Source organism: Acomys minous (genome assembly GCF_964271855.1).
Source record: "Acomys minous genome assembly, chromosome: 13".
NCBI classification, from domain to species: Eukaryota; Metazoa; Chordata; class Mammalia; order Rodentia; family Muridae; genus Acomys; species Acomys minous.
The window spans coordinates 40,777,701-40,799,262 of NC_140495.1; the positions used below are offsets into that span (position 1 = coordinate 40,777,701).

The 21,562-nt window shown below is 43.3% G+C and overlaps 1 protein-coding gene across 5 annotated transcripts in view; it reads left to right on the top strand.

The window, feature by feature from the left end:
- Positions 1–21,562, top strand: part of FILIP1 (filamin A interacting protein 1) — a 187,881-nt gene that overhangs the window by 124,198 nt on the left and 42,121 nt on the right. For all 5 annotated transcript variants that reach the window (XM_084754261.1, XM_084754257.1, XM_084754258.1 and 2 more), the window contains exons 3-4: positions 12,340–12,513; positions 16,645–16,823. In XM_084754261.1, coding sequence (XP_084610387.1) covers positions 12,340–12,513; positions 16,645–16,823 — 353 coding nt within the window. The remainder of the gene's footprint in view (positions 1–12,339; positions 12,514–16,644; positions 16,824–21,562) is intronic.

Below are 21,562 nucleotides of genomic sequence, written 5' to 3' on the forward strand. Positions count from 1 at the left end.
CTCGGCCCTCCCAGTTTGACACTAAGCAATGCTGCTATGAAGAATGTGTACAAATGTCTATTAAATAATCAAGTTTACCCCTTCTCAAGTCTCTAAGGGAGTTGAAGACCAGGTAGCTTAATTTTACAATGAAGCTTAATTGTTTAGGGGTTAAGATGTTTTTAGGTCTAGATAAGTGTTCTAAGTTGATAATAACAATATGTGATGGAGATTGATTTACATTCAGAAATTTAGATGCACCAAGACAGGAAAGATGTCTTCTTCAAGGCTGTCAAATACGAATAACCAAAACACTAAGAATGTAACATTTATATAATTCATGATTGTGTCACGGTTCTTCGTGCCATAGGTAATCTATTGTACATATATGTAATAATATAAATGTATACGTACAAAAATAAAATAATTTTTAAAAATGTCTATTAAAATCCCTGTTCCCAGTTCCTTTGAGTGCACACCCAGCTGTGGAATTGCTAGATCATATAGCAAAGTGTTTACAAACTTTTGAGGGATTCCTGACATCTTCTTCACTTGGCTGCATCGTATTACTCACCCACGGGTACCTTAAAAGTTCTCATGTTTGGCAACCTTGCTGCCACTTAACATTTTCTGTTTGGTTTTGGTAGCCCCCATTCTAATGGTGCAAATATCTATCATTTAATTGTGGCTTTGATTAGTATTTCTCTAATGGTTAGTAATATTGGCCATTTTTTCATGTGCCTTTTCTCTGATTGTATTTTTCCCCCTCTGAAGAAATGTCTGTATAAACCCTTTGCTTAGGAAAAGTTTTTGGACTTATAGAAGATTTTAATATTCTAAATATTAATTCGGTCCATCACATGCACTTTCTTTCCTCCAATGAGTTGCTATTCTTTGATGCTTCGAAGATTCTAAGTTTGACATAGTCCAGCTAATCTACATTTTTCCTTTCATGGCTTATGCTGTTGGTGTATTCAAGAAACAGCTGCCAAATGCATTATCATAAAGTACTTTTCTTGTGTTTTTTTTTTTTTTTGTTGATTTTATATTTTGATTGATTTTGAGCTAATTTTACTAACTGCTCAAAGGTAAGGGTCAAACCTTACTAAACAAGTGGATACCCAGGTTTCCCAATGCTAGTGAAAACTCTCTCCTTCCCCCACTGAATGATCTCGGCATCTTTGTGAGAACTCTTTTGACTGGCTTTATTTACAGGCTTTTCCACTCTGTTAACCTACATCTCTGGCTTTATAGCAGTGCCACACCATTTTGATGAGTGTAGTATTGTAATTCGTTTTGAAAACAAGAAGTGTGTGACCTCTCACTTCGTTCTTTTGCAAAACTGTATTGGTTATTAGACAGCTCTTGAGATTTTATATGAATATTAACATGACTTCTGTTTCTACAAAAAAGTCATTTCAATTTTAAATATTTTATTTTAAGATATCAAACTGCTAACTTGAATATGAAGGTAAATCTTAACATGATAAATTGCATCTCTTCCCAATATTCTGATGAGAGATTCCTCTTGGCTTGGGGTGTGAATGCTTCTCTTCCATGAGTAAGCTCTGGAGAGAACTTTAGGCTACTCTAGACCATATAGCTGTGGAGGAGAATTATTTCAGAGAATCCAAAGGCAACATTTTAAGTTCCAAATGGCCTTTTAAAGCAACCGTGTCCAAATGCTGTCTTGGTATGTCGTATTGGTAATCACATTAGCTTCGCTTTTTAAAATCCAGGGAAAACTGGGTTTAATTTCTATAATAAAAGATAATAACATTATAAATTACATCTTTTTTGGCTTTTAATCCACTTATAACTTTAGTATTTACCTAAGTTGGATAAACATGTAATTTAATTTGTATGAGATTTAAAGATAACAATTTCCTGTTGCAACATTCTGGTGGAATGTACTGCTTTTCCTTATTCCGTTTACATATTTTCATTTGGAATAAACTTTAAGGAACAGAGTGACTTCTGAATTAGAGACAAAACTGTCAGATGAAAGGCTAAGGAAGTTGACAAAATGTAACTGTTTGGATCTTTTGAACAAGGAGAAGTAGTCAGGGTTGTCCTGAGACCTTCTCACTTCACATAACTTAAATTTACTCTTCTTGATTTCATCAAATATTTACTGAGTGCCTATCATGTGGCAGGCACTCTGTGAGGGAGAGTAGACACAGCCTCTGTCCTCACAGTGGCTCACCGCCCCAGAAGGAAATAGACAAGTAAACTAATAAATTACCTTATGTAAATAGATACAGAACACTCAAGTTCCCAGAACGGGGGAGCACTCACAGATTGGCCATGCCCCAACCTTCCCGCTACAGTGGCGGGGCTGTATTTAAGCAGGTAACTAAATCATACAAAGGAGTGGTAGTGTTTGGGAACAGCATCATTCTGGGTCTTCCATTAGTAAAGATAGATCTATTTTTCTCTCAAATATATCCTTTGTTGAAAGTCAGCAGCTCTTGGCAGGAATAAAGCCCACTAGAACATCATCTGGGGTAGGCTATGTGTCCTCTCAGCGGGGGGGGGGGGGGACCATCACCTAAGAGTCTGCAGCGAGATGCCTACCTTAGGTCAGTGTTTTTTGAAGTCTGTGTTTGTTTCATCATAAACGCTCAAGTAAATATGAAAATGTTGTTACTCTTCTGTCAGTGGCTTCTAAGTTATAGCGAGGCAGGAATAACGAACAAGTCTCCTCCTGTTCTGCAGCTCACATGCAGGAATGAGGAACCTGAGAGGACTTGGGATGTTTCTACCACAAGGAAATGCTAAATGGTTCCTCATACGTGTGTACACTTTCTCTGTGTCAAATAAAATAAAATTATGCTAACATTGTGAAAAAGTTATAAACTATCATCTGAAGTCTTCCTGTGAACTTGCTGACACAGGAGACTGCACTGTTTATGTGAGGGGCAGAGGTGACATGTCCCCCTGTCATCCCCCTTGTGTTCCCAAGGTGACATGTGTAAAAGTAACTTTTATTCACCTGTTGTAATTGTTGTCTGGGAGGCCTATTGCCTCCGTCTGCTACACTAAATCGAGTCCCAGAAGCTTCCAGCCTCCATAAAATCTAATCTAGACCTAGAATGTTTTCATTCTCCGAGACTTATTGCTGACTAAGCTCACCCTTTCTAGTTCTTTCTGAACTCTGGCTGGCTGGTTCAACTCAGTTGTTCTGGCTCAAACTCATCTCCAAGCTGACTGATTCAAACCACATACTAAGTTTGGCACTATGTTCTAACTTTCTGGCTCATTCTCATTCTCTGGCTTGTTCTGTCTTCACCTGAGTCCAGCCTGTTCTTTCTCTGCAACCTGTCTCTGTACAATTGTCCTGGTAAAACTGTTCCCTGCCCCAAATCCTCTTTTTCCCGTCTCTTCATAATCCATCAAGTTTAAACAGTCAAAATTAATGGCAGGCATAATAATCAATATCAGCAGTTTGCCTTTAAAGGAAGCTATTTTGAGGTTCAGCTTCTGCGCACTGTCAGGTCAGGTAGACTGCTCTGCTACATATGGGATATTGTGGAATAACCAGTCTCCTCACTGGCGTCTTCTGTAGCGTGGAGACTTGTACCCAGTTGCCTGGATCTGGCCTGGTTTTTCACAGTCCAACTTTCTAGGGTTCTGTTCCCTTAGTAACTAAGGCTTACTTCCAAGCAGACTGGCATAGTTGGTGAGCCTTATTTGTCTAGAACTGGTAAAGACATTTCAGTTTCCAAGGTCTGAAGGGACCATGATCCTTTGGTGAAGAAAAGTCAGTGGGACTGATGACTCCAGCAGATCATGGAAATCTTGTAGGCCAGCAAGTCCCGCTTCAGCTAACATCACAGTGTGTGCAAGAGGGCACAGTGTGTGTATGAGAGAGGGCACAGTGTGTGAGAGAGGGCACAGTGTGTGTGAGAGAGGGCACAGTGTGTGAGAGAGGGCACAGTGTGTGTGAGAGAGGGCACAGTGTGTGTGAGAGAGGGCACAGTGTATGAGAGAGGGCACAGTGTGTGAGAGAGGGCACAGTGTATGAGAGAGGGCACAGTGTATGAGAGAGGGCACAGTGTGTGAGAGAGGGCACAGTGTGTGTGTGAGAGGGCACAGTGTGAGAGAGGGCACAGTGTGTGTGTAAGAGAGGGCACAGTGTGTGTGTAAGAGAGGGCACAGTGTGTGTGTGTAAGAGAGGGCACAGTGTGAGGAGGACACAGTGTGTGTGAAATGGCACAGTGTGTGAGAGGGCACAGTGTGTGTGTAGAGAGACAACACAATCATTCTACTGGGGGAGAAGCGTTTTATTGTGAATAAGAGAGAAAAGATCCAGAGGCATCTGGAAGAGTCCAGAGCAGAAAGAAAAGAAAGCAAACTAGACATGGCCAGGGCTATAAGGAAGCAAGGGAGTGGGAGAGAATAGCGGGGTAGCAAAAAATACAGAGCATCCCGAGAACCCAAGGCAGATCAGCCAAGACAGTGGGAGAGAGCAGGGCAGAGAGGAGCGAGAGAGCACTGCAGAACAAGCGTGAACAGATCATTTGAATTATGAAGGGTAGCTGGGGGCGGGGCAGGAGGGGAGGCTCCAGACCTAACACACAGCGGTCTCTCTTTGGTGCTGAGTTGTCATGTGTCTCTCCGAGAGCAGTGGCATCCAAAAGTAGCTGTGCTGCAGACTTGCTTGCAGAGAAAGCAGTGGTACAATGGAACCTTTCTTGCCTGAGGTGAGCACGACCCACAGACCTGGGGTCAGATAATCAGTGTCATCAAATCCCCCCAGGGCCAGTGGCTTCCAGACATTTTGTCCAGTGAACTCAAAGAATGACTTTCTTAGACAATGGAAGAGTGAGGCATTTTATTAGAGGTGAGAAAAAGTAAGCAAGCAGAGCTCCCTATAGCTGGGGAGGTAGTAGTCAGGGAGGGGTGGGGTGAGGCAGGAAGGAGGGGAGAGGCTGGGTGGGGAGCAGGGGAGGGGGAAGGAGAGGAGAAGAGGGTAGTTCAGAGAACAACTTTGTGTGGTTCTCTCTTCAAACTCAGGTGCTGAGGCTTGTCCACTGAGCCATTTTCACAGTCCCCTACAGGGTCTTTCTAATTTACATATCTGGCTATGTCACTGTCCTGTGGATTAAAAAGCTTTCGCAGCTACATGACTCAGTGTGTAACTCACAGGGCCTCCTTTATGTGAGGACACCATTACTATGGTGCTGCATCATCTATTTGGCCTTTTCATGGCCGTTTCTTTTCTTTCTACGTAAGATTTTTAATAAAAAAAAAATGGAGTATGAGTGTTTTGCCTGCCTGTGTGTGTATTAACCACATACGTGCCGATGCTCTCTGAGAAGCTGACATCAGCTCACCTGGAACTGGACCGATAGACTGTTGATAGCCAACATGTGGGTGCTGGGACTTGAACCCTGAGCCCTCTCTGCAGTAATAAGCGCTCTTAACTGGTGAGCCCTCTCTCCAGCCCCATCTTTTACAGCCTCGAGCCTGAAACATTCTAACCTAACTAAATCTTTCTCCATTTTTATTCACTGTGAGATTTCCGAGCACATCTTCCTGAAAGCCTACTCTGTTAGCTCACATTCAAGTCAAGCACTCCAGATAGACATCATTTCTCCCTGTGTTTCCTCTAGCACATGGTTTCTGTACCATATCATAAATCATTTTCTATTGCCAGTATCCCTTCAGACTGACAGGATGCAATTCTTTCTGTAATACCCAAAGCAATGCATTGTACAACGTCAATGTTCCTGTGCTTTTGTAATGAATGATTGATTCAGGGCTGTTTTTGAACACGTTTCATTCTTGTGCCTCTGACTCTGGCTGGCTGGCAAAGCTCAAATGTCCTTCCTTGGCTCCATGATTCACATGCTAAGCTGTGGCCCCTGAGCAACATGGAGTGGCTCTTTGCTGCCCCCACCTGTTTTGAGTCAACTCCCTCTGCAGGCAACTGAGGCCACACCCCGTGTTCTCTTGTAGGGCCATGGGCACAAAGAGGAGGTAGGTTTGATGGCAGAGGCACGAGACTCCTGCGCTTCTTTCTGTGCCTGAACCTCATATTTGTTTATTGTTAGGAAATAAATTGAATGCTGTGCAGTATCTTTCTTCTCCAGTTGTTTCCTCCTCTCATGTAGAAGATGGCAGCTCATTTTGAGACCTCTCTTCAAATCGTTCTTCCCCTGGTCCATTTATGGGGAGCGACATAAGATCTATTAAGGAGCTCCCTAGCATCCTGGGACCTTAGCTACTTGTTTCTGGTTCAACTTCTCTGTGAAAATAATGTTCAGGTCAGAGGCAGAAGTTTTCTTACATTTGCAATTTTATTCTTTTTTCATGAGAACACATTTCTAAAAGTGGAGCTAGTTGTAAAGTGGCTTTTATCCCTAGGTACAGGATTTTTTTTTTACATTGAATCGTGTATTTGAAGTAATGAACAAATGTATTGTGAACATACTCATCACAACTAATCTACTGATTCAAAAGATATTACACAGTCTGGGCATGTGGTAGTACACAACTTTAATTTGCAGCATTCTGGAGGCGAAGACAGATGGATTCTGTGAGTTTGAGACCAGCCTGGTCTACATAGTAAGTTTCAGGATGACCAGAACTAATAGAGAGTCCCTGTTGAGAGAGAGAGAGAGAAAGAGAGAGAGAGAGAGAGATCAGAAGAGCAGGTAAGATGGCTCACTGAAGCCAAGCCTTATGACCTGTCTCTGATCCTTGGAAGAGTCATGGTAGAAAGTGGGAACCAACTCTTGCAAATTGCCCTCTAACCTCCATATGTATGCTGTGGCAGTTTACATGCACACATAAACAACAAACAAATAATACATAAGTACAATGAGTGTGATAAAAAAAATTTAGTTTAAGTAGAAATATCATAGAAACAGCATTGGCAATATTTCTGGGGTTACAAGTACAAAGATCCCCCTAGTAATTTCATGATGGAAAGGACAGTTTTAGGTGTATGATACACTGTACCTCTTTTATTTGTTAATTAGTATTTAGGATAATTAAACTAACATGAAATGTATAACACATGGCATCATTATGACTAAAATCAAGAATAAGTATCTTTTTAGTAAAAGAAATATTTCCTTTTTTCATATGAAAAAAATGAACAGCCAAAAGATTCTTGAACAACAATAAAAACAAACAATGCTAGAAGTATCACCATACCCAGCTTTAATGTATACTCAAGAGCCATAGTAACAAAAACAGCATAGTACTGGCATAAATGCAGACACATGATCAGTTGAACAGAAGACACATAAATAAACCCACATAGCTATAACAACCTGGTACTTGACAAAAATGCCAAATACACACATTGGAGAAAAGGCAGCTTCTCAACAAATGATACTGGGAAAACTGGATCTCCACACGTAGGAGAATGGAAATGCTTTGCCTTGCTCATGCTGCACAAAAATCAACTCAACTTAGAACAAAGACCTTAATATATGACTCCCAACCCTGAAGCTGAAACACTTCAAGACAGAGGTGTAGGAATAGGAAAAGACTATCTGAAAAGGATTCTGGTAGCTCGGGAATAATATCAAGAATTGACAAATGGGACTGCATGAAATCCAATAAACGAAGTAGGAGAATAGGGAACCTACAGAAGATAAAAATCTTTGCTAGCCACACATCTGAGAGAGGCTTAGTATCTAGAATGTATTTTTAAAAAGTAATCAAAAACCAGAAAACAACAAAAAAAAACCCCTAAACATCAAAGTAACAAACTAATCAGTAAATAGGCTAATGCAACAGACAGACAGCTCTCAAAAGATGAATGGGCAATTAATATGTGAAAAAAAAGTTCAACATCATCCATCAGGAAAATGGAAATTAAAACAATATTTTAAAATATATTTTATTTATTTATTCATATTACATCTCAATTGTTATTCCATCCCTTGTATCCTCCCATTTCTCCCTCCCTCCCATTTTCCCCTTACTCCCCTCCCCTATGACTGTGACTAAGGGGGACCTCCTCCCCCTGTATATGCTCATAGGGTATCAAGTCTGTTCTTGGTAGCCTGCTATCCTTCCTCTGAGTGCCACTAGGTCTCCCCACCCAGGGGACATGGTTAAATATGGGGCACCAGAGTTCATGTGAAAGTCAGATAAAACAATATTGAGATTCCATTTTGCCCCAGTCAGAATGGGTATCATAAAGAAAACAAGATGGCAAAGACTCAAGCAGGGAGGGCTGATATACTGTTGGTGAAACTATAAAGTAGTCCAACCACTACGGAAATCATCATAGAAATAACCTAAAAATTTATATAACCTATGATCCTACTATACCACTCTTCAGCATATACTCAAAGCACAGAGAGACTTGTACTTTTTCACATTAAGGATTTATTTCCTTATTTACATTTATGTGTGTTTTTCTGTACAAGTGGATGTGCACCATGTGCATGCAGGGGCTTGCAGAGGCCAAAAGGTGTCAGATCCTCTGGAACTGCAGTTACAGGCACTTCTGAGCTACGTGACCCCGATGCTGGGAACCAGGTCCTGTGCCAAAGCAGCACATGCTCTTAGTCACTGAGCCATCTCTCCAGCCCTGATACTTGCACTTTTATGTTTATGGAAGCACAATTCACAAAAGCCAAGTTATGAATCAGGCTAGGTGTCTGTCGGCAGACACAGAAAGATGAATGGTGCGTCCACAATGGAGTTCTATTCCATCATAAAGCTGAACAAAAACATGTAGTTGACAAGGAAAATGGAACCAAATGGGGACCATCATACTAGGCTAAATAAATCAGACTTGGGTAGGTAAATGCTGCATGCTCTCTTGTCTGTGAATTCTAAATTCTGTACAGATGCATAAACCATACACGTGACAGTAGCTGTGAGACTGGAGGGCAAATAACAGGAAAGGGAGTAAAGGAGAAGGGATGGAGCCGTGAATATGGTCAAAGTACACGATATAATTGTACAGAAACACTTATGACACCCATCGCTGTGTACACATACTCCAGTAAAAGTTCTATATTAAAAAAATTCCTTTTCTCCTCAAGAAAAGGCCATCTAGCAAAAAATTATAGTAGATGTCTCCCCTGACTTAGGGCCTGCTCTGTGCCAATTTCAACACTGGTCACTCCGTGAATGCATATCTAATTCCATCTTGGCAGTATTCATATGGTGAAGTTGTTATGGTTTTATGCCATAGATGATAAAATTAACTCAGGGCAACATTCATAGATCACCCAGGACCAGAGGTGTTTTTTTGTTTTTTGGGTTTTTTTTGTTTTTTGTTTTGTTTTTTTTTTTAATTCCTAGGACCAGAAAACAATTCTGGGACTCTTAAAAAGCTGAGCTCATCCCACTGTACCACAATTCGGATTATATTCTGTGTTGTAAGTTCTTGCTTGTCTTATTGCCTTAGAATGTATTTACTCTCCTTTATGCTTAGGCCACAGGTACTAGTGTGAATAGCACAACCCATGGTGCCAAGAGTGTTTACTTCAGTTTATGTTCGATAGCCAATTGTCTGAACACTTTTATCCACAGTGAGAAACGAGTCTTCTTCAGACCATGGGTTGTGGAGGCAGCGTGTGTGGATAGCTCTGTTGTGGTTCCTGTCACATAGGAAGGAATGTGACTGAAGACAAACAAGCGAGACAGGAGCCTGTGGTCCTCCTGCACCTCCCACCACTCCCTACGTCAGTGACTGCTCTGTCCTCAGGCTCCTGGCTGCCTTTGAATAACCTAAAATGAATCCTGACTGTGCCAACAAGTGGGCGTGGCACAATCTTTAGGACCCTGGGTTTATGTCTTTGTTTTAGATCCCAGAAACACTATGCATAGATAGATAGGGTCTTGTGTAACCAGAATGAAGGCAGCTTCCTTGGGACCAAGCTTCTAGATAGAAAAGGGGGAAATTTCTAGTTTAGAAATTCTAATTTTATTCTATTTGCCTTTGCGAGTCTATTATATGAAGCATAAATAATGTGTTTTTCCTTCGGATGGTGTTGTTGTTGTTGTTGTTGTTGTTGTTGTTGTTTTTATAGTTTTTGTTGAGTTTAATGAGATGTCTCTGAACATTTAAGGTACAGAGTAATTGAGGAAGACAGGTTATCAACTCCTGGCCCAACAATCCAGTTTGGCCAGCTGTCCTCCATAAGCCAAATAAAATAGCAAGTGAATGTTGTTACTATCTTTTTCCTTTAGTCATTCATATCTGGGGTCAACTTTTGCTTTGACTAAAAGATGAAAATGTTGTTTTGAAGAAGAAACTGTGATCGTGGACAAGGAAGGCAGATTTGGAATCACGTGTGAAAGTGAAAAGGTGGTGACGATGGCTTATTGTGGTTGTTTTACCAGTATGGTCTAATAATCTTTATTATTAGGCCTATAATTATTATTATGGCAGTATTTTCTAACCTACTAGCAATCACTCAAGACAAAGACCACTGTTATACTTTAAAATAGCCTTAGTTAACCTGGGGCAAGGCAAATTGCCCTAAACTGCTTCCCATAGTAGGGCAGGTATGGGATACCTGTCCCAATCCCATGCCATCTGCTTCTAATAATTTCTACCACGCTACCTCCCATCCACAATCCAAAATTGCTTGCTAATGTTCTTCGTCTCAGCCAAATCCTCCATCCACACCAGCCATGTGCTTCTCCTCCACCTAACCCATGACACAGCCTCCTTCTTCCTCTCCCCTCATCCTGTCTCCTCCCCTCCCAAGATTCTCTCTGTCTCCCCAAGCCCTGGAACCTTAGCTACACCCATCTCATTTGCCCTGCCCAGGTGTGATGGCCTTTTATTGGTCAAACAGGTTAGGCTCTTAGGCAAGGTACAGGTGGAGCACAGAGACAGCAAGCAGTATTAGCATCAAAATACATCGGACCAACCTCCAACAGAGGCTCCCTGGAAATCTCCATTTCTTAAAAAGCTACCACTTTGCTTCTCCCTTGGTGGCACTATAGACACGTGCTACTGCGCTACTGCGTCTGCTCTTCATATGGCTTTTGGAGCTCCACACTCGGGCCCTCACTCTTGTATGGCAAGCGTAATCCCAAATGAGCCATCTCACTAGCCCCAGGCCACTGCACCTGATTTTCAGACATGGCTCCCTGTTAGCATGACATGACACTGTACTTTGTGCGTGTTTTCCCCATGTGATGACGAACAGCTTTTTCATTAGCCTGTTTCCAGCCTTAACATGCTCATTAATATTCCTAATTATTAAGGTCTTCAAAATTAATATTTTACATTTTATTATGAGTATGTATGTATGCATCAACAACACTGACGATATGGAAATTCTAGTTCACTGCTGGCCCACGAGTCTTAATCCATCTGGATGAGATTAGTTTGGAGACTGAAAAAAAAAAAAAAAGAAAAAAAGCAACAAAATGAGACTGGTCAGATTGTGAATTTAATACTCACTTTTCACCATAAAGCTGCTAAAATATACATTGTAACGACCAGACTTCTAATTTTAAACTCAGAGCTGGCACTGGTGCAAGAGAAAACTATTTTGCTGCTAGGGACGGAAATGCGTGCCATAAAGCCATGCTGGTTTACCTATCACCCTGCTAGGCAGCTCCACGCCTACAGGGGAGTGAGGATGGCTACTGTCAGCTGCATCACGGTGTAGCAGTAGAAAAGGCACCCAGAGGTGTGTGCATTGGTGTGATGCCGCCACAGACGATGCCACATAGACCTACAGCTGTGGCTTTCCTGAGCGCTTCAATAAGATGTTGAGCTAAAACCACCAAAAGCCTGACTGTGTGACCTGCCAACCCGGACTCACCTGGTAACGGCCTGGGTGCTGAAAAGATAGAATGTGATGCCAATTAGGTAGCTGAGAAGCCTAGCACGGTGCAGTGCGAGCTCTGACCACCTGCTTCTGTGCAAAGCAAATCACTTATGAGAAGTGGAATAGTAACAATGGCTGTTCATTAGCTGCACATGGAGTTGTAACTACAGCAAGCGTGGCTCTAGGATAAAGGAAGTGGGGTTTCCCTTTTAAATACATTTGAATACTCTACTGAGGGCATGAATAGAAAACTAGAGGGTTTTGATCGTTGCTGGCCTCATGTACTCTGAAACAAGTTTTCCAGGAGTTTCCAGGAGAGGAGCCCTGTGTTGCCTCCTCTCTCATATTAGCGCCACTGAAGTAAAGCAATTTTTATGTAGTTAATATTAGCACAAATTCTTTTTCTGCTCCCCTGCTTCCTAGCAACCGAAGCAGAGTTATCTGCTTGCCAATCTACAGTTGGTTTAAAAAAAAAAAAAAAAGAACAGCATCCCCGGTGAATCTGCATTAGACCTGTAGTAGTAGGAATGCGTCCAGTAAGCTCTGCGGTGTCAGCCCCCTGACCTTGCTGTGCTTTTGGCCACAGGCTAGGGAAGATGTGATCCACATGCTGAAGACAGAGAAAACCAAGCCTGAGGTTCTGGAGGCGCACTACGGGTCTGCGGAACCAGAGAAAGTGCTTCGTGTCCTGCACCGAGATGCCATCCTTGCTCAGGAGAAGTCCATAGGAGAGGATGTCTATGAGAAACCCATCTCAGAGGTAAAGGCCCGCGCCAGCAAGCCTCCCTAGAAAGAGACTCCAGAGAGAGGCCGCCCTTCGTCCTTTTACATGCTTTGATGCTTTCTTCCAAATGCAAAATTGTTGTGATGTCCCAGTGTAGAATTAAATATGGTTAAGTAATTCATGGGCTATATAAGATTATGTTCTGATTTAAATACGCTTCAGGTTTGAGATATATTTTCCCGTACGATTAGTAAAAATTGCATGGCCTTGAAGTACATTATCGTTTACACCTCTAAGAAATTGCATGTTTAGAGCTGGGCATGGTGGTACATGCTTATAATCACAGCACTCAGGGAGGCAGAAGCAGGCAGATATCTGAGTTCGAGTCCAGCCTGGTCAACAAAGCAAGTCTAGGACAGCCAAGGCTACACAGAGAAACCCTGTCTGGAAAAGCCAAAAACCAAAACCAAAACAAAACCAAACAAAACAAAAATCAAAAACAAACAAACAAAAGCATATTTAAACAGTTGGAGTGCTTACTAGCTCTCTAGCTCTCACACTAAATTTTCAGAATAAAATAAAAATAATAGCCTAGCATTAGGTTGAATACATGATTGATAGCTATGGTTTAATGCCATTGCCTTGGAAATATCTTAAAATGCCATAATTTAAAAGGTCTTATGTGAATTCCAGTGATGAAGTAAAAAAATGCCAGTAAAATATTTAGGGTAATTTTTTAGATGAAATAATTAGTAGGGCTATATTGACTCATTTTATGCATGGTTATATAAGGCACACCATTTTAATAATTCTCCCACATTATAGTGGAAGTTCAGTGTCAAATTAGGGTACTCATTTAATTGATATAGCCATGCTATTCTTCAAAATTCAGGTAAGTGATTCATAGCTTTGCCATTAGTAGGACAAATTTAAAGAGTAGAAATTAAAAGTCTGAAGAAACGAATTTTAAATTTAAGCTTTAACTTAGATCAGTGGCAAAATCTGATTTAGATGGTATTCAAAACAGAGTAGCAGCTCCATAATTTTCTAATTGATACAGATCCCTTCTCTCTGCTTTCCCTAAAATGCAAAAAAAGTTGTTTGTGGGGCAGTGTTCAGATAACAGGCTGGATCCACGTTCACGTTTGAGACCCAGCAGCGTGTATACGGTTCTGCAGAGCCCACTTCAGCTCCTTAAACCCTGTGGGGTTGGAGGGTGACCACAGCATAAGTGTCACAGTGGTGAGGTGAGGACCAAATGACCAGTGCCTGCTTAGCTTTTAGCATCGCATCTGACACGGTCTAGACACTCAGGCACTACCAGCCATTAGTGTCGGCGTGAATCTGGGCATGGTAATTATTCATACCCTCAAGTTCTTCCACATGTGGGTGAGGGCTGAGGAATAAAAGACGTATGTAAAGAAGTAAAAACACCAGTGTTACAGTGATGACGGTGACGGCAGTGATAAGTGGGATTACAAAACTCAGTTTAAGCTTCCTAATTCTTTTCTCCCAAGGTTAGGGCTTGAGGTGACTCTGCTAAGCCAAGGGAGAGGTGAGCCATCAGGGCAGACAGTTTAACCAGAATCACTACCCCTAAGCCATGGAACTCTGAAAATGGTACACAGAGAGGGGCTTCGGATGACCATCAGGAGGGGCAGCCAGCCAGAGGGTCCCACCTACCACCTACGGAGAGAAAGGCCTGGGGGGGAGGTGGCGGGGTGGGGGGGGGGCTGAGGGAGTGTGCAGCTGCGAGCTGTCCTGGGATTGGTGGTGCTAGTCTTGCTTTTCTGTTTCTTTCTCTTCTCAGTGCTCTCCATAGGGGAGAAACAAGAGACAGAGATGGGAGAGGGAGAGGGAGAGAGGGAAAGGGAGAAACAGAGAGAGAGAGAGAGAGAGAGAGAGAGAGAGACAGAGACAGAGACAGAGACAGAGACAGAGACAGAGACAGAGACAGAGAGAGACAGAGAAGAGAGACAGAGAAGAGAGACAGAAGCCCAAAGATGGAGGGAGAGACAGGCAGAGGGAATCTGCTTTTCCCCAAGTATCATATGAAATCCTGCTCTGTGAAATAAATGGAATGCTGAAAAGAGAACAAGTTTTCTGCCACCACTGTACCTTTTGGTCCCTGACTCCATCTCTTCTTATGGGTTCAATTCCCACTACCACGAAAACAAAAACAGAACTAGGACTTTTAAAGGGTGTGTGTGTGTGTGTGTGTGTGTGTGTGTGTGTGTGTGTGTGTGTGTGTGCGCGCGCGCGCGCTTGTGTATAGGTACTTGGAAAGACCAGAGATGTTTGACTCTCTTGGTCGCCCCTGGAATTGGAGTGACAAACAGTTGTAGACTGCCCAGCAGGGGTCCTGGGAGCAGACACCAGCTTCTCAGTGCTCTTAGCCTCTATGCTGTCTCTCCAGCCCCTAAAGACAGTCTTTAAATGTGTAAGTATGAAATAAATTGATAAATATGATAATTGTGTATATCCTAATAAACCCTTGAAGTTGCTTAAAAAAAACAATAGAACATGTAGATTGTAGGCTGTATTATAATGCTAATACAATACAGCCAGGTCATTTCGCTGAGCTATCACAAGATAATCAGTTGTGATCCTTCTGCCGAGGCTGGCAGAGTAAGCAACTAAAAGGAAAGAAACCAAGCCCTCATGTTTTCTTGGAGCTCTGTGTAAGAGTTTTGAGTTTTGATATTCTGGAATTATTGATGGGAGATTCCCGAGGATTTAGTCTTTGCTAATTAATCCCTGGCCAAGGGAAAGCAGCCCATCCTTGCCAGCTCACTGCTTGATCTTCAGTGTGTCCCTGCTGGGTGGCTCAGTGAGACCTAGTGTGCATGGATATTTATTTGTTTTACATTGCAGAGACTCAAACCTGTGGCCTGGCTCCTGCCACACCTGCGGCCAGCTCTGTTCCTGAGCTACAGCCCAGCCCTCACCCTTTCCCCAGCTCCTATGGCCTCCATGCCTTCTGAGGCCTATGTGGCTTAAGCCTACTGGGTACTAGTTATCCTTAGAGCTAAGTCTTCTCTCACACATCAGCTACTAATAGGGCAATTTGTCCCAGCCAATCAATAAATACCTTCTGCTTTTTTTTTTCCTGCTTAGAAAAGTGCAGCTGAGTTATTTTTCTTTGTTTTTAGTATTTCATTTGGTTTCTTCAAGTGGCTTCCTCCTTTTTCACGGCTATCTTAAAATTTTTGTGTCTTACTGCTTTTCTTTTCTCTGTGCTTTTAATTAAGCCCAAGTGCTGCTGCTGCTGCTGCTTCTCCTCCTCCTCCTCTTCTTCTTCCTCTTCTTCCTCCTCCTCCTCCCCCTCTCCTCCTCTTCCAGCTAAAACCATTTCCTAAGCTATGATTAGTTGACATAAAACATACTGAAACTGCTCCATTTCTCAAGTTTGCTCACTTCTGGGGACTAGCAAAATGGCTCAGCGGGTAAAGATGCTTGCCACCGAAGTAGAAAAGTTAAGTTCAATTCCTGAGAGCCACGTGGTAAAAGGACTGATTTGTGCAAATTGTCCTCTGACCTCCACATTAGTGCCTTGGTATGGTCACCTTCATGTGAACACACACACACACACACACACACACACTATTCCAAGCGGAACAGACATACTAAAATCAACTCTCAATCCCGGTAACAACTCTCTAAGCCTCCTGGGGAGAGCTGTTCAATGTGTTTGCCCTTCCGGTTCAGGAAGGCTGTACCGTTTTCTGTACAGATGTAAGAGCTATTCATCGCAAATGGATCACTCACTTGTGGAACCCAAAATCAAAGGGAGGTGGCTTCACCCTCTTTTTCTTCTCTTTGCTTTGGAGTAGATATTTATGGTGTCTGCATGAAAGATCTACACTAACTACAGTTTGGCAGTTAAACTTCTGTGCTTTTTGACAAATCTCGGAAAGTATTTGAAGAACAGGTCTACCTGTATCTTCATCTCCCCCAGCTAAGGAAAAGTGCTGGGATTAAAGGCGCGTGCTACAAGGCCAGGTACTATGGCTGGTATATAGAAAATACCAGAAGGTGATAGCACGCAGTTTCCCTCCCAGTGTTCTCCATCCATCTGGTCATTGGCCCCTAGACCTGTCTAACAGTTTACAGTCGCTGCCGATGAAGTCACATAGTAAGCTCTTTCCCGGCTTTGCGCTCTCTCAGCTGGACAGACTGGAGGAAAAGCAGAAGGAGACATACCGCCGCATGCTGGAGCAGCTGCTGCTGGCCGAGAAGTGCCACCGGCGCACCGTGTACGAGCTGGAGAACGAGAAACACAGGCACACTGACTACATGAACAAAAGCGACGATTTCACCAACCTGCTGGAGCAGGAGCGAGAGAGGTAACCTGCACACGTCACACCTGCCTCCCCGTTTCCTAGATGACCCACAACAGAGACCAGGCTCAAGGCACTCGCTCACTCGAGCAATAAGGCAAGAGAGTGAGCCCGGCGTGGTGGCACACGCCTTTAATGCCAGCATTTAGGACGCAGAGGCAGAGGCAGGCAGGTCGCTGTGAGTCTACAAAGTGAGTCCAGGACAGCCAAGGCTACATAGAGAGACGCTGTCTCAAAAAAAAAAAAAAAAAAAAGGCAAGAGAGTGAAATGAAAAGCATGGATGCACCTAGGAAAAGAAGTCACACGCAAATATTGAAAAGGAGTCGGGTAATGTACAGCTTTGTCTTCTCTCTGACTTCAGTAGGATTAGCTCAAGTGTTTCTCCATTTATGACGGCGTTGGCTGTGCAGTTTTCACATATAGCTTTTGTCATGTTGAGGTCTGTTCGCTCTGGTTTTTCATTCTCTAGGACTTTTATCATGATGACAAACTGGAATTTTGTCAAAGGCTTTTGAGATGATCATGTGACACTATGGACAGGTGTTCGGGATCTTATTCTGGTCTCTGATGGTTTGTAGTGGGGTTGGGGAAGACTTTTATCTGAGATTATCACAGGGCTGTCTTTGGTGTGCACATAAGTAAGCTGCCTGGCTCTCACCAAGCTGTGTAGAGCCTGAAAATCATAATGCTGGTGGTTTGTCTACGGATTTGATCAGTAAAGACCCTACATTTGAAAGCCTTCTTAACTCACTGCCTATGATTTGAAATAATGTAATTTTTCTCTTTGGAGTTGAAATCCACTTTTCTTTCTTTCTTTCTTTTTTTAATACATTTTTATTAATTTATACATATTACATCTCAGTTGTTAGCCCATCCCATGTATCCTCCCATTCCTCCCTTCCTCCCACTTCCCCCCTACTCCCCTCCCCTCCCCTAAGTCTGTGTCTGAGGGGGACCTCCTCCCCCTGAATATGCTCATACGGTATCAAGTCTCTCCTTGGTGACCTATTATCTTTCCTCTGAGTGCCACCAGGCATCTCCGTCCAAGGGACATGTTCAACTATGGGGCACCAGAGTTTGTGTGAAAGTTAGATCTCCTTCTCCACTCAACAGTGGAGAATGTGAAATCCACTTTTCAAAAAAATAAATAAATTCTTACGCTTGCTTTTAAGTGAACTTCTGCGTTAATACCAGAGTAGAACATTGTAATATCGGGTGGATATACATTTCTCCCTTTTTAATTTTAAAAGGTTACATGCTTTAAAAAAATTGTATGTGTATGAGTGTTTTGCCTAGGTGGGTGTGTACCACATGCTTACTTGGTACCAGATGATGGTAGAAAAAGGCCTCAGATCCCCTGGAACTGGAGGTGCAGATGATTGTGGGCTGCACTGTTGGCACTGGGAACCAAGCCCACGTCCCCCACAGGAGCAACAAGTGCTCTTAACTGCTGAACCCTCTCTCCAGCCCTGGCTTGCACCGTTTAAAACTTTAAGGAACCAAACAAACACTGTGTTCTGTCATGATCCACCAGACTTGGGTCTTGGGGCCCTGACTAGGGGAGATGAGGAAGTGAAGAGATGACAGAAACATGTACAGAAAAACTGTGCTCAGGTGTGGTGTGTGCACGCTGATGGAATAGCACCTGCTACTGCTACAACCCAGAGCCTTAGTGTGTTCACTATGTTCAGCACAGGGCGGCGGAGGGGGGTTAGCTAGTCTCTGTAGGAGGTTTCTGTGGGCAATTCGTCTTACACTGTAAACATCCCGTGGGAGGAAGCTGCAGTCGCTAGTTTTTGTTCAAACTGGTCAGTGGTTTGCCCTGCCCAGGAGGAAGGCTTTGCCATCCCTCTGGACCTCTCCTGGAAAAGGTTTTGACACTCCTCTGGGGCTGAGGCATTAGAGTCCTAGACACGGCTATCTACATGTCAACAATACAGTCACCAAAGACTTCCCCCTCCAGGGCTTCCTCTGATCCCTAGTGTCCACCCTACACATCCAATCTGTGGCACCGTGTTTCCTCAAACCAGACTGCCAGCAGGAAGCAGAGACCTTTCTATGTAGCTGCTGGACTCATTCTTTTAAATAATTATTTTTGCCCTTCAGCCAAACTGTTACTTCGTTGACTTCTACGGTGTTTGAAACCACTGATATTGAGCTGCCTGGAACCCCAGCCTTTGGGAGGTGGAGGCAAAAGAATCAGGGCCAGACTCTGCAACACAACAAGTTCAAGGTCAGGCTGTGCTACATGAAGCCTTGCCTCCAAAACCAAACAAAACCAGTGCGTGATACAGAACAGGTTGAATTTACAAAGCTTATGTGATTGGTAATGTTACCTCTTACTGGGTTTAATACTCCCCCCTGAAGAGAGGGAGAAATGAAAGGAAGCAATGAAGTTTTATGTCTTAAATTTCCAATTCCAATTTACGGTTTCTTTGTGTTTCTTTTAAACTGCAGTAAGCCAAGGCTTGCCGGCTTTGTGTTTGAACAGATGAGCTGGTTTGGTGTTTCTGGGTAACCAGGGAGAAAAAGCCCCCACCCTCAGTCTGAGGACTCTGCAGTCTTAAAGTATAGATCCCGCAAACAAAGCCTGCTGTGTCCTGTGTCCGGAGCATGATGGGAAGGCCTGCTAGAGCAGCCAGACCTCCCTGTCCCAGCTCTCTGGCCTCCCAGCTACACAGTGAATTAGAGGACACCCTGGGCTACCTTAGCTACTATCTTTAAAAACCCAAGCACTGGAGAGATGGCTCAAAGCTTAAAAACACTTACTACTCTTGCAGGGGACCCTAGTTTGGTTCCAAGAACCTATATGGTGGCTCACAACCAGCTGCCACTGCATTCCCAGGGCTTCCTATGCCCTCTTCTGGCCTCTACAGGTACACAGAGAAGCCCTGTCTCAAAAAAAACAAGAAGAAAAAGAAAACAAAAAAGAGGGGAAAAAAGTGAAATGAAATGAATCGTGAATTCAAATTAATTTAAGGCACTGGCACGAGTTATTTTGGAATGCTTTCTAGACTGTTTAGAACCAGCTGTCTCTCCGTCCTTCCTGTGATTTCTCTGTTGAAGCTGACTTGCCGGAAGTGGTGCCGGTTCACTTAGTCTAACTTGGCTGCGCGGATGGAAGGAGTGCCTCTGAGTTTCCTCCGAGCTCGGTCACTCTCCGTGTGTAGCTAGAGTGACTAGAAAACTAATGCACCATGGAGAGCCTTTCGTGTGCAGTCTACAGTCTCAGGCTTGTTCATGCAACCATGGCATGTATGTCAACCCCAAAGGGGCAATTCTTAGCCTCCCTGTCTTTCCGGGCTGTTTAATGAAGGGTCACCTTTCCTGAGCAAGGTACTATGTATACAGTCTAGAGTAGGGTAAATTTAGAAATCTACTTAGCAAGCCTTCCATACTGTCATGGGCGGGCATCACTGGGGCATGTCACCCAGCTAACATGTTAGGGAAGAATTCAATGGGGTTTTTAGTTCATCTTTGTCTATATACTCCTTTGTTTTCTTTGTTGTTGTTGTTTATTTACTTTATGTGCCTCAGTGTTTTTACCTGCATGCATGTCAGTGTGAAGGTTTCGGATGCCCTGGAACTGAAGTTACAGTTATGAGCTGCCATGTGGGTGTTGGGAATTGAACCCAGGCCCTCTGGAAGAACAGCAACCGTGGAGCTTTCCTGACTGAACCACAGCACCCGTGGACCTTATTACATAGCCCTGTAGGCTCCTGATAACTCAGCCTGGCACTCTGGCTTCCTTCCACATTTGAAGCCTGCCTGGCTCTTTGGCAGTGGAGCCTTGAGGAGTCTGGAAACTATGCCTCGAAAATGCTCTGGGTCAGTTCTCCTTTGGCGTGAGGATCTGGGCTCTATGTTCTGGGGGCTGGCAGCACATTGGCTTGCCCATGCTGTAGTCCTGCCTCTCTGGGCTTCCCAGCCTCTCTCTCCTTACTCTTCCTCATCCCTCTCCCAGATCCTCGTCCTCCCTCTCCTCCACTCTACCCCATTCCTAGAAAGCTCCCAAAATACTTTTATTGTTGTTCTTTCACCAAAAAGACCTCTGTTTTTGTTTGTTTGATTTTTGTTGTTGTTGTTGTTGTTGTTTTTCAAGACATGGGAGACAGGGTTTCTCTATGTAGCCTTGGCTGTCCTGGACTTGCTTTGTAGACCAGGCTGGCCTCGAACTCACAGCAATCTGCCTACCTCCTACTCTCAAGTGCTGGGATTATAGGTGTATGCCGTGACACCTGGCTCAAAAAGGTCTCTGATGAAGCATTTAGAAGTTGTACCTTTCATGAGGATGTTATTTTATTTTATTTTGACCTAGTAAACCCTGGTTACAACCAGACGGATGGCTAAGTGGACAGTTATCTAGATAAAAGTCACAAGTGTCTGACTCGAGTACTTCCTGAGCTAGACCATAATAGAATGAAGCAGAACCCTGTCTATGCACATGGTAGGGACTCTGGCTGCAGAGAACAAGCTTTGACTTCTATGGAAAGTTGAAGTTCACCTCAGGCTGATGAACTCCATTTTAGAGTATGGGCCAGACCGATGTCCACTCTCCGTCTCTCTCTCCCTTCCTCCCTTCTTCACACTCTCCCTCCCTTCCTTCTCTCACCCTTCTTTCTTTCCTTCTGGCAAAGGACTGCTAGTTTTATTTCTGTAACACTCTATTTGTTTCTGGGTTTCTCTCTAAACCTGGCTATCACACAAATAATCGAGATTCTCTTATATTTGTTTACTAATGAGC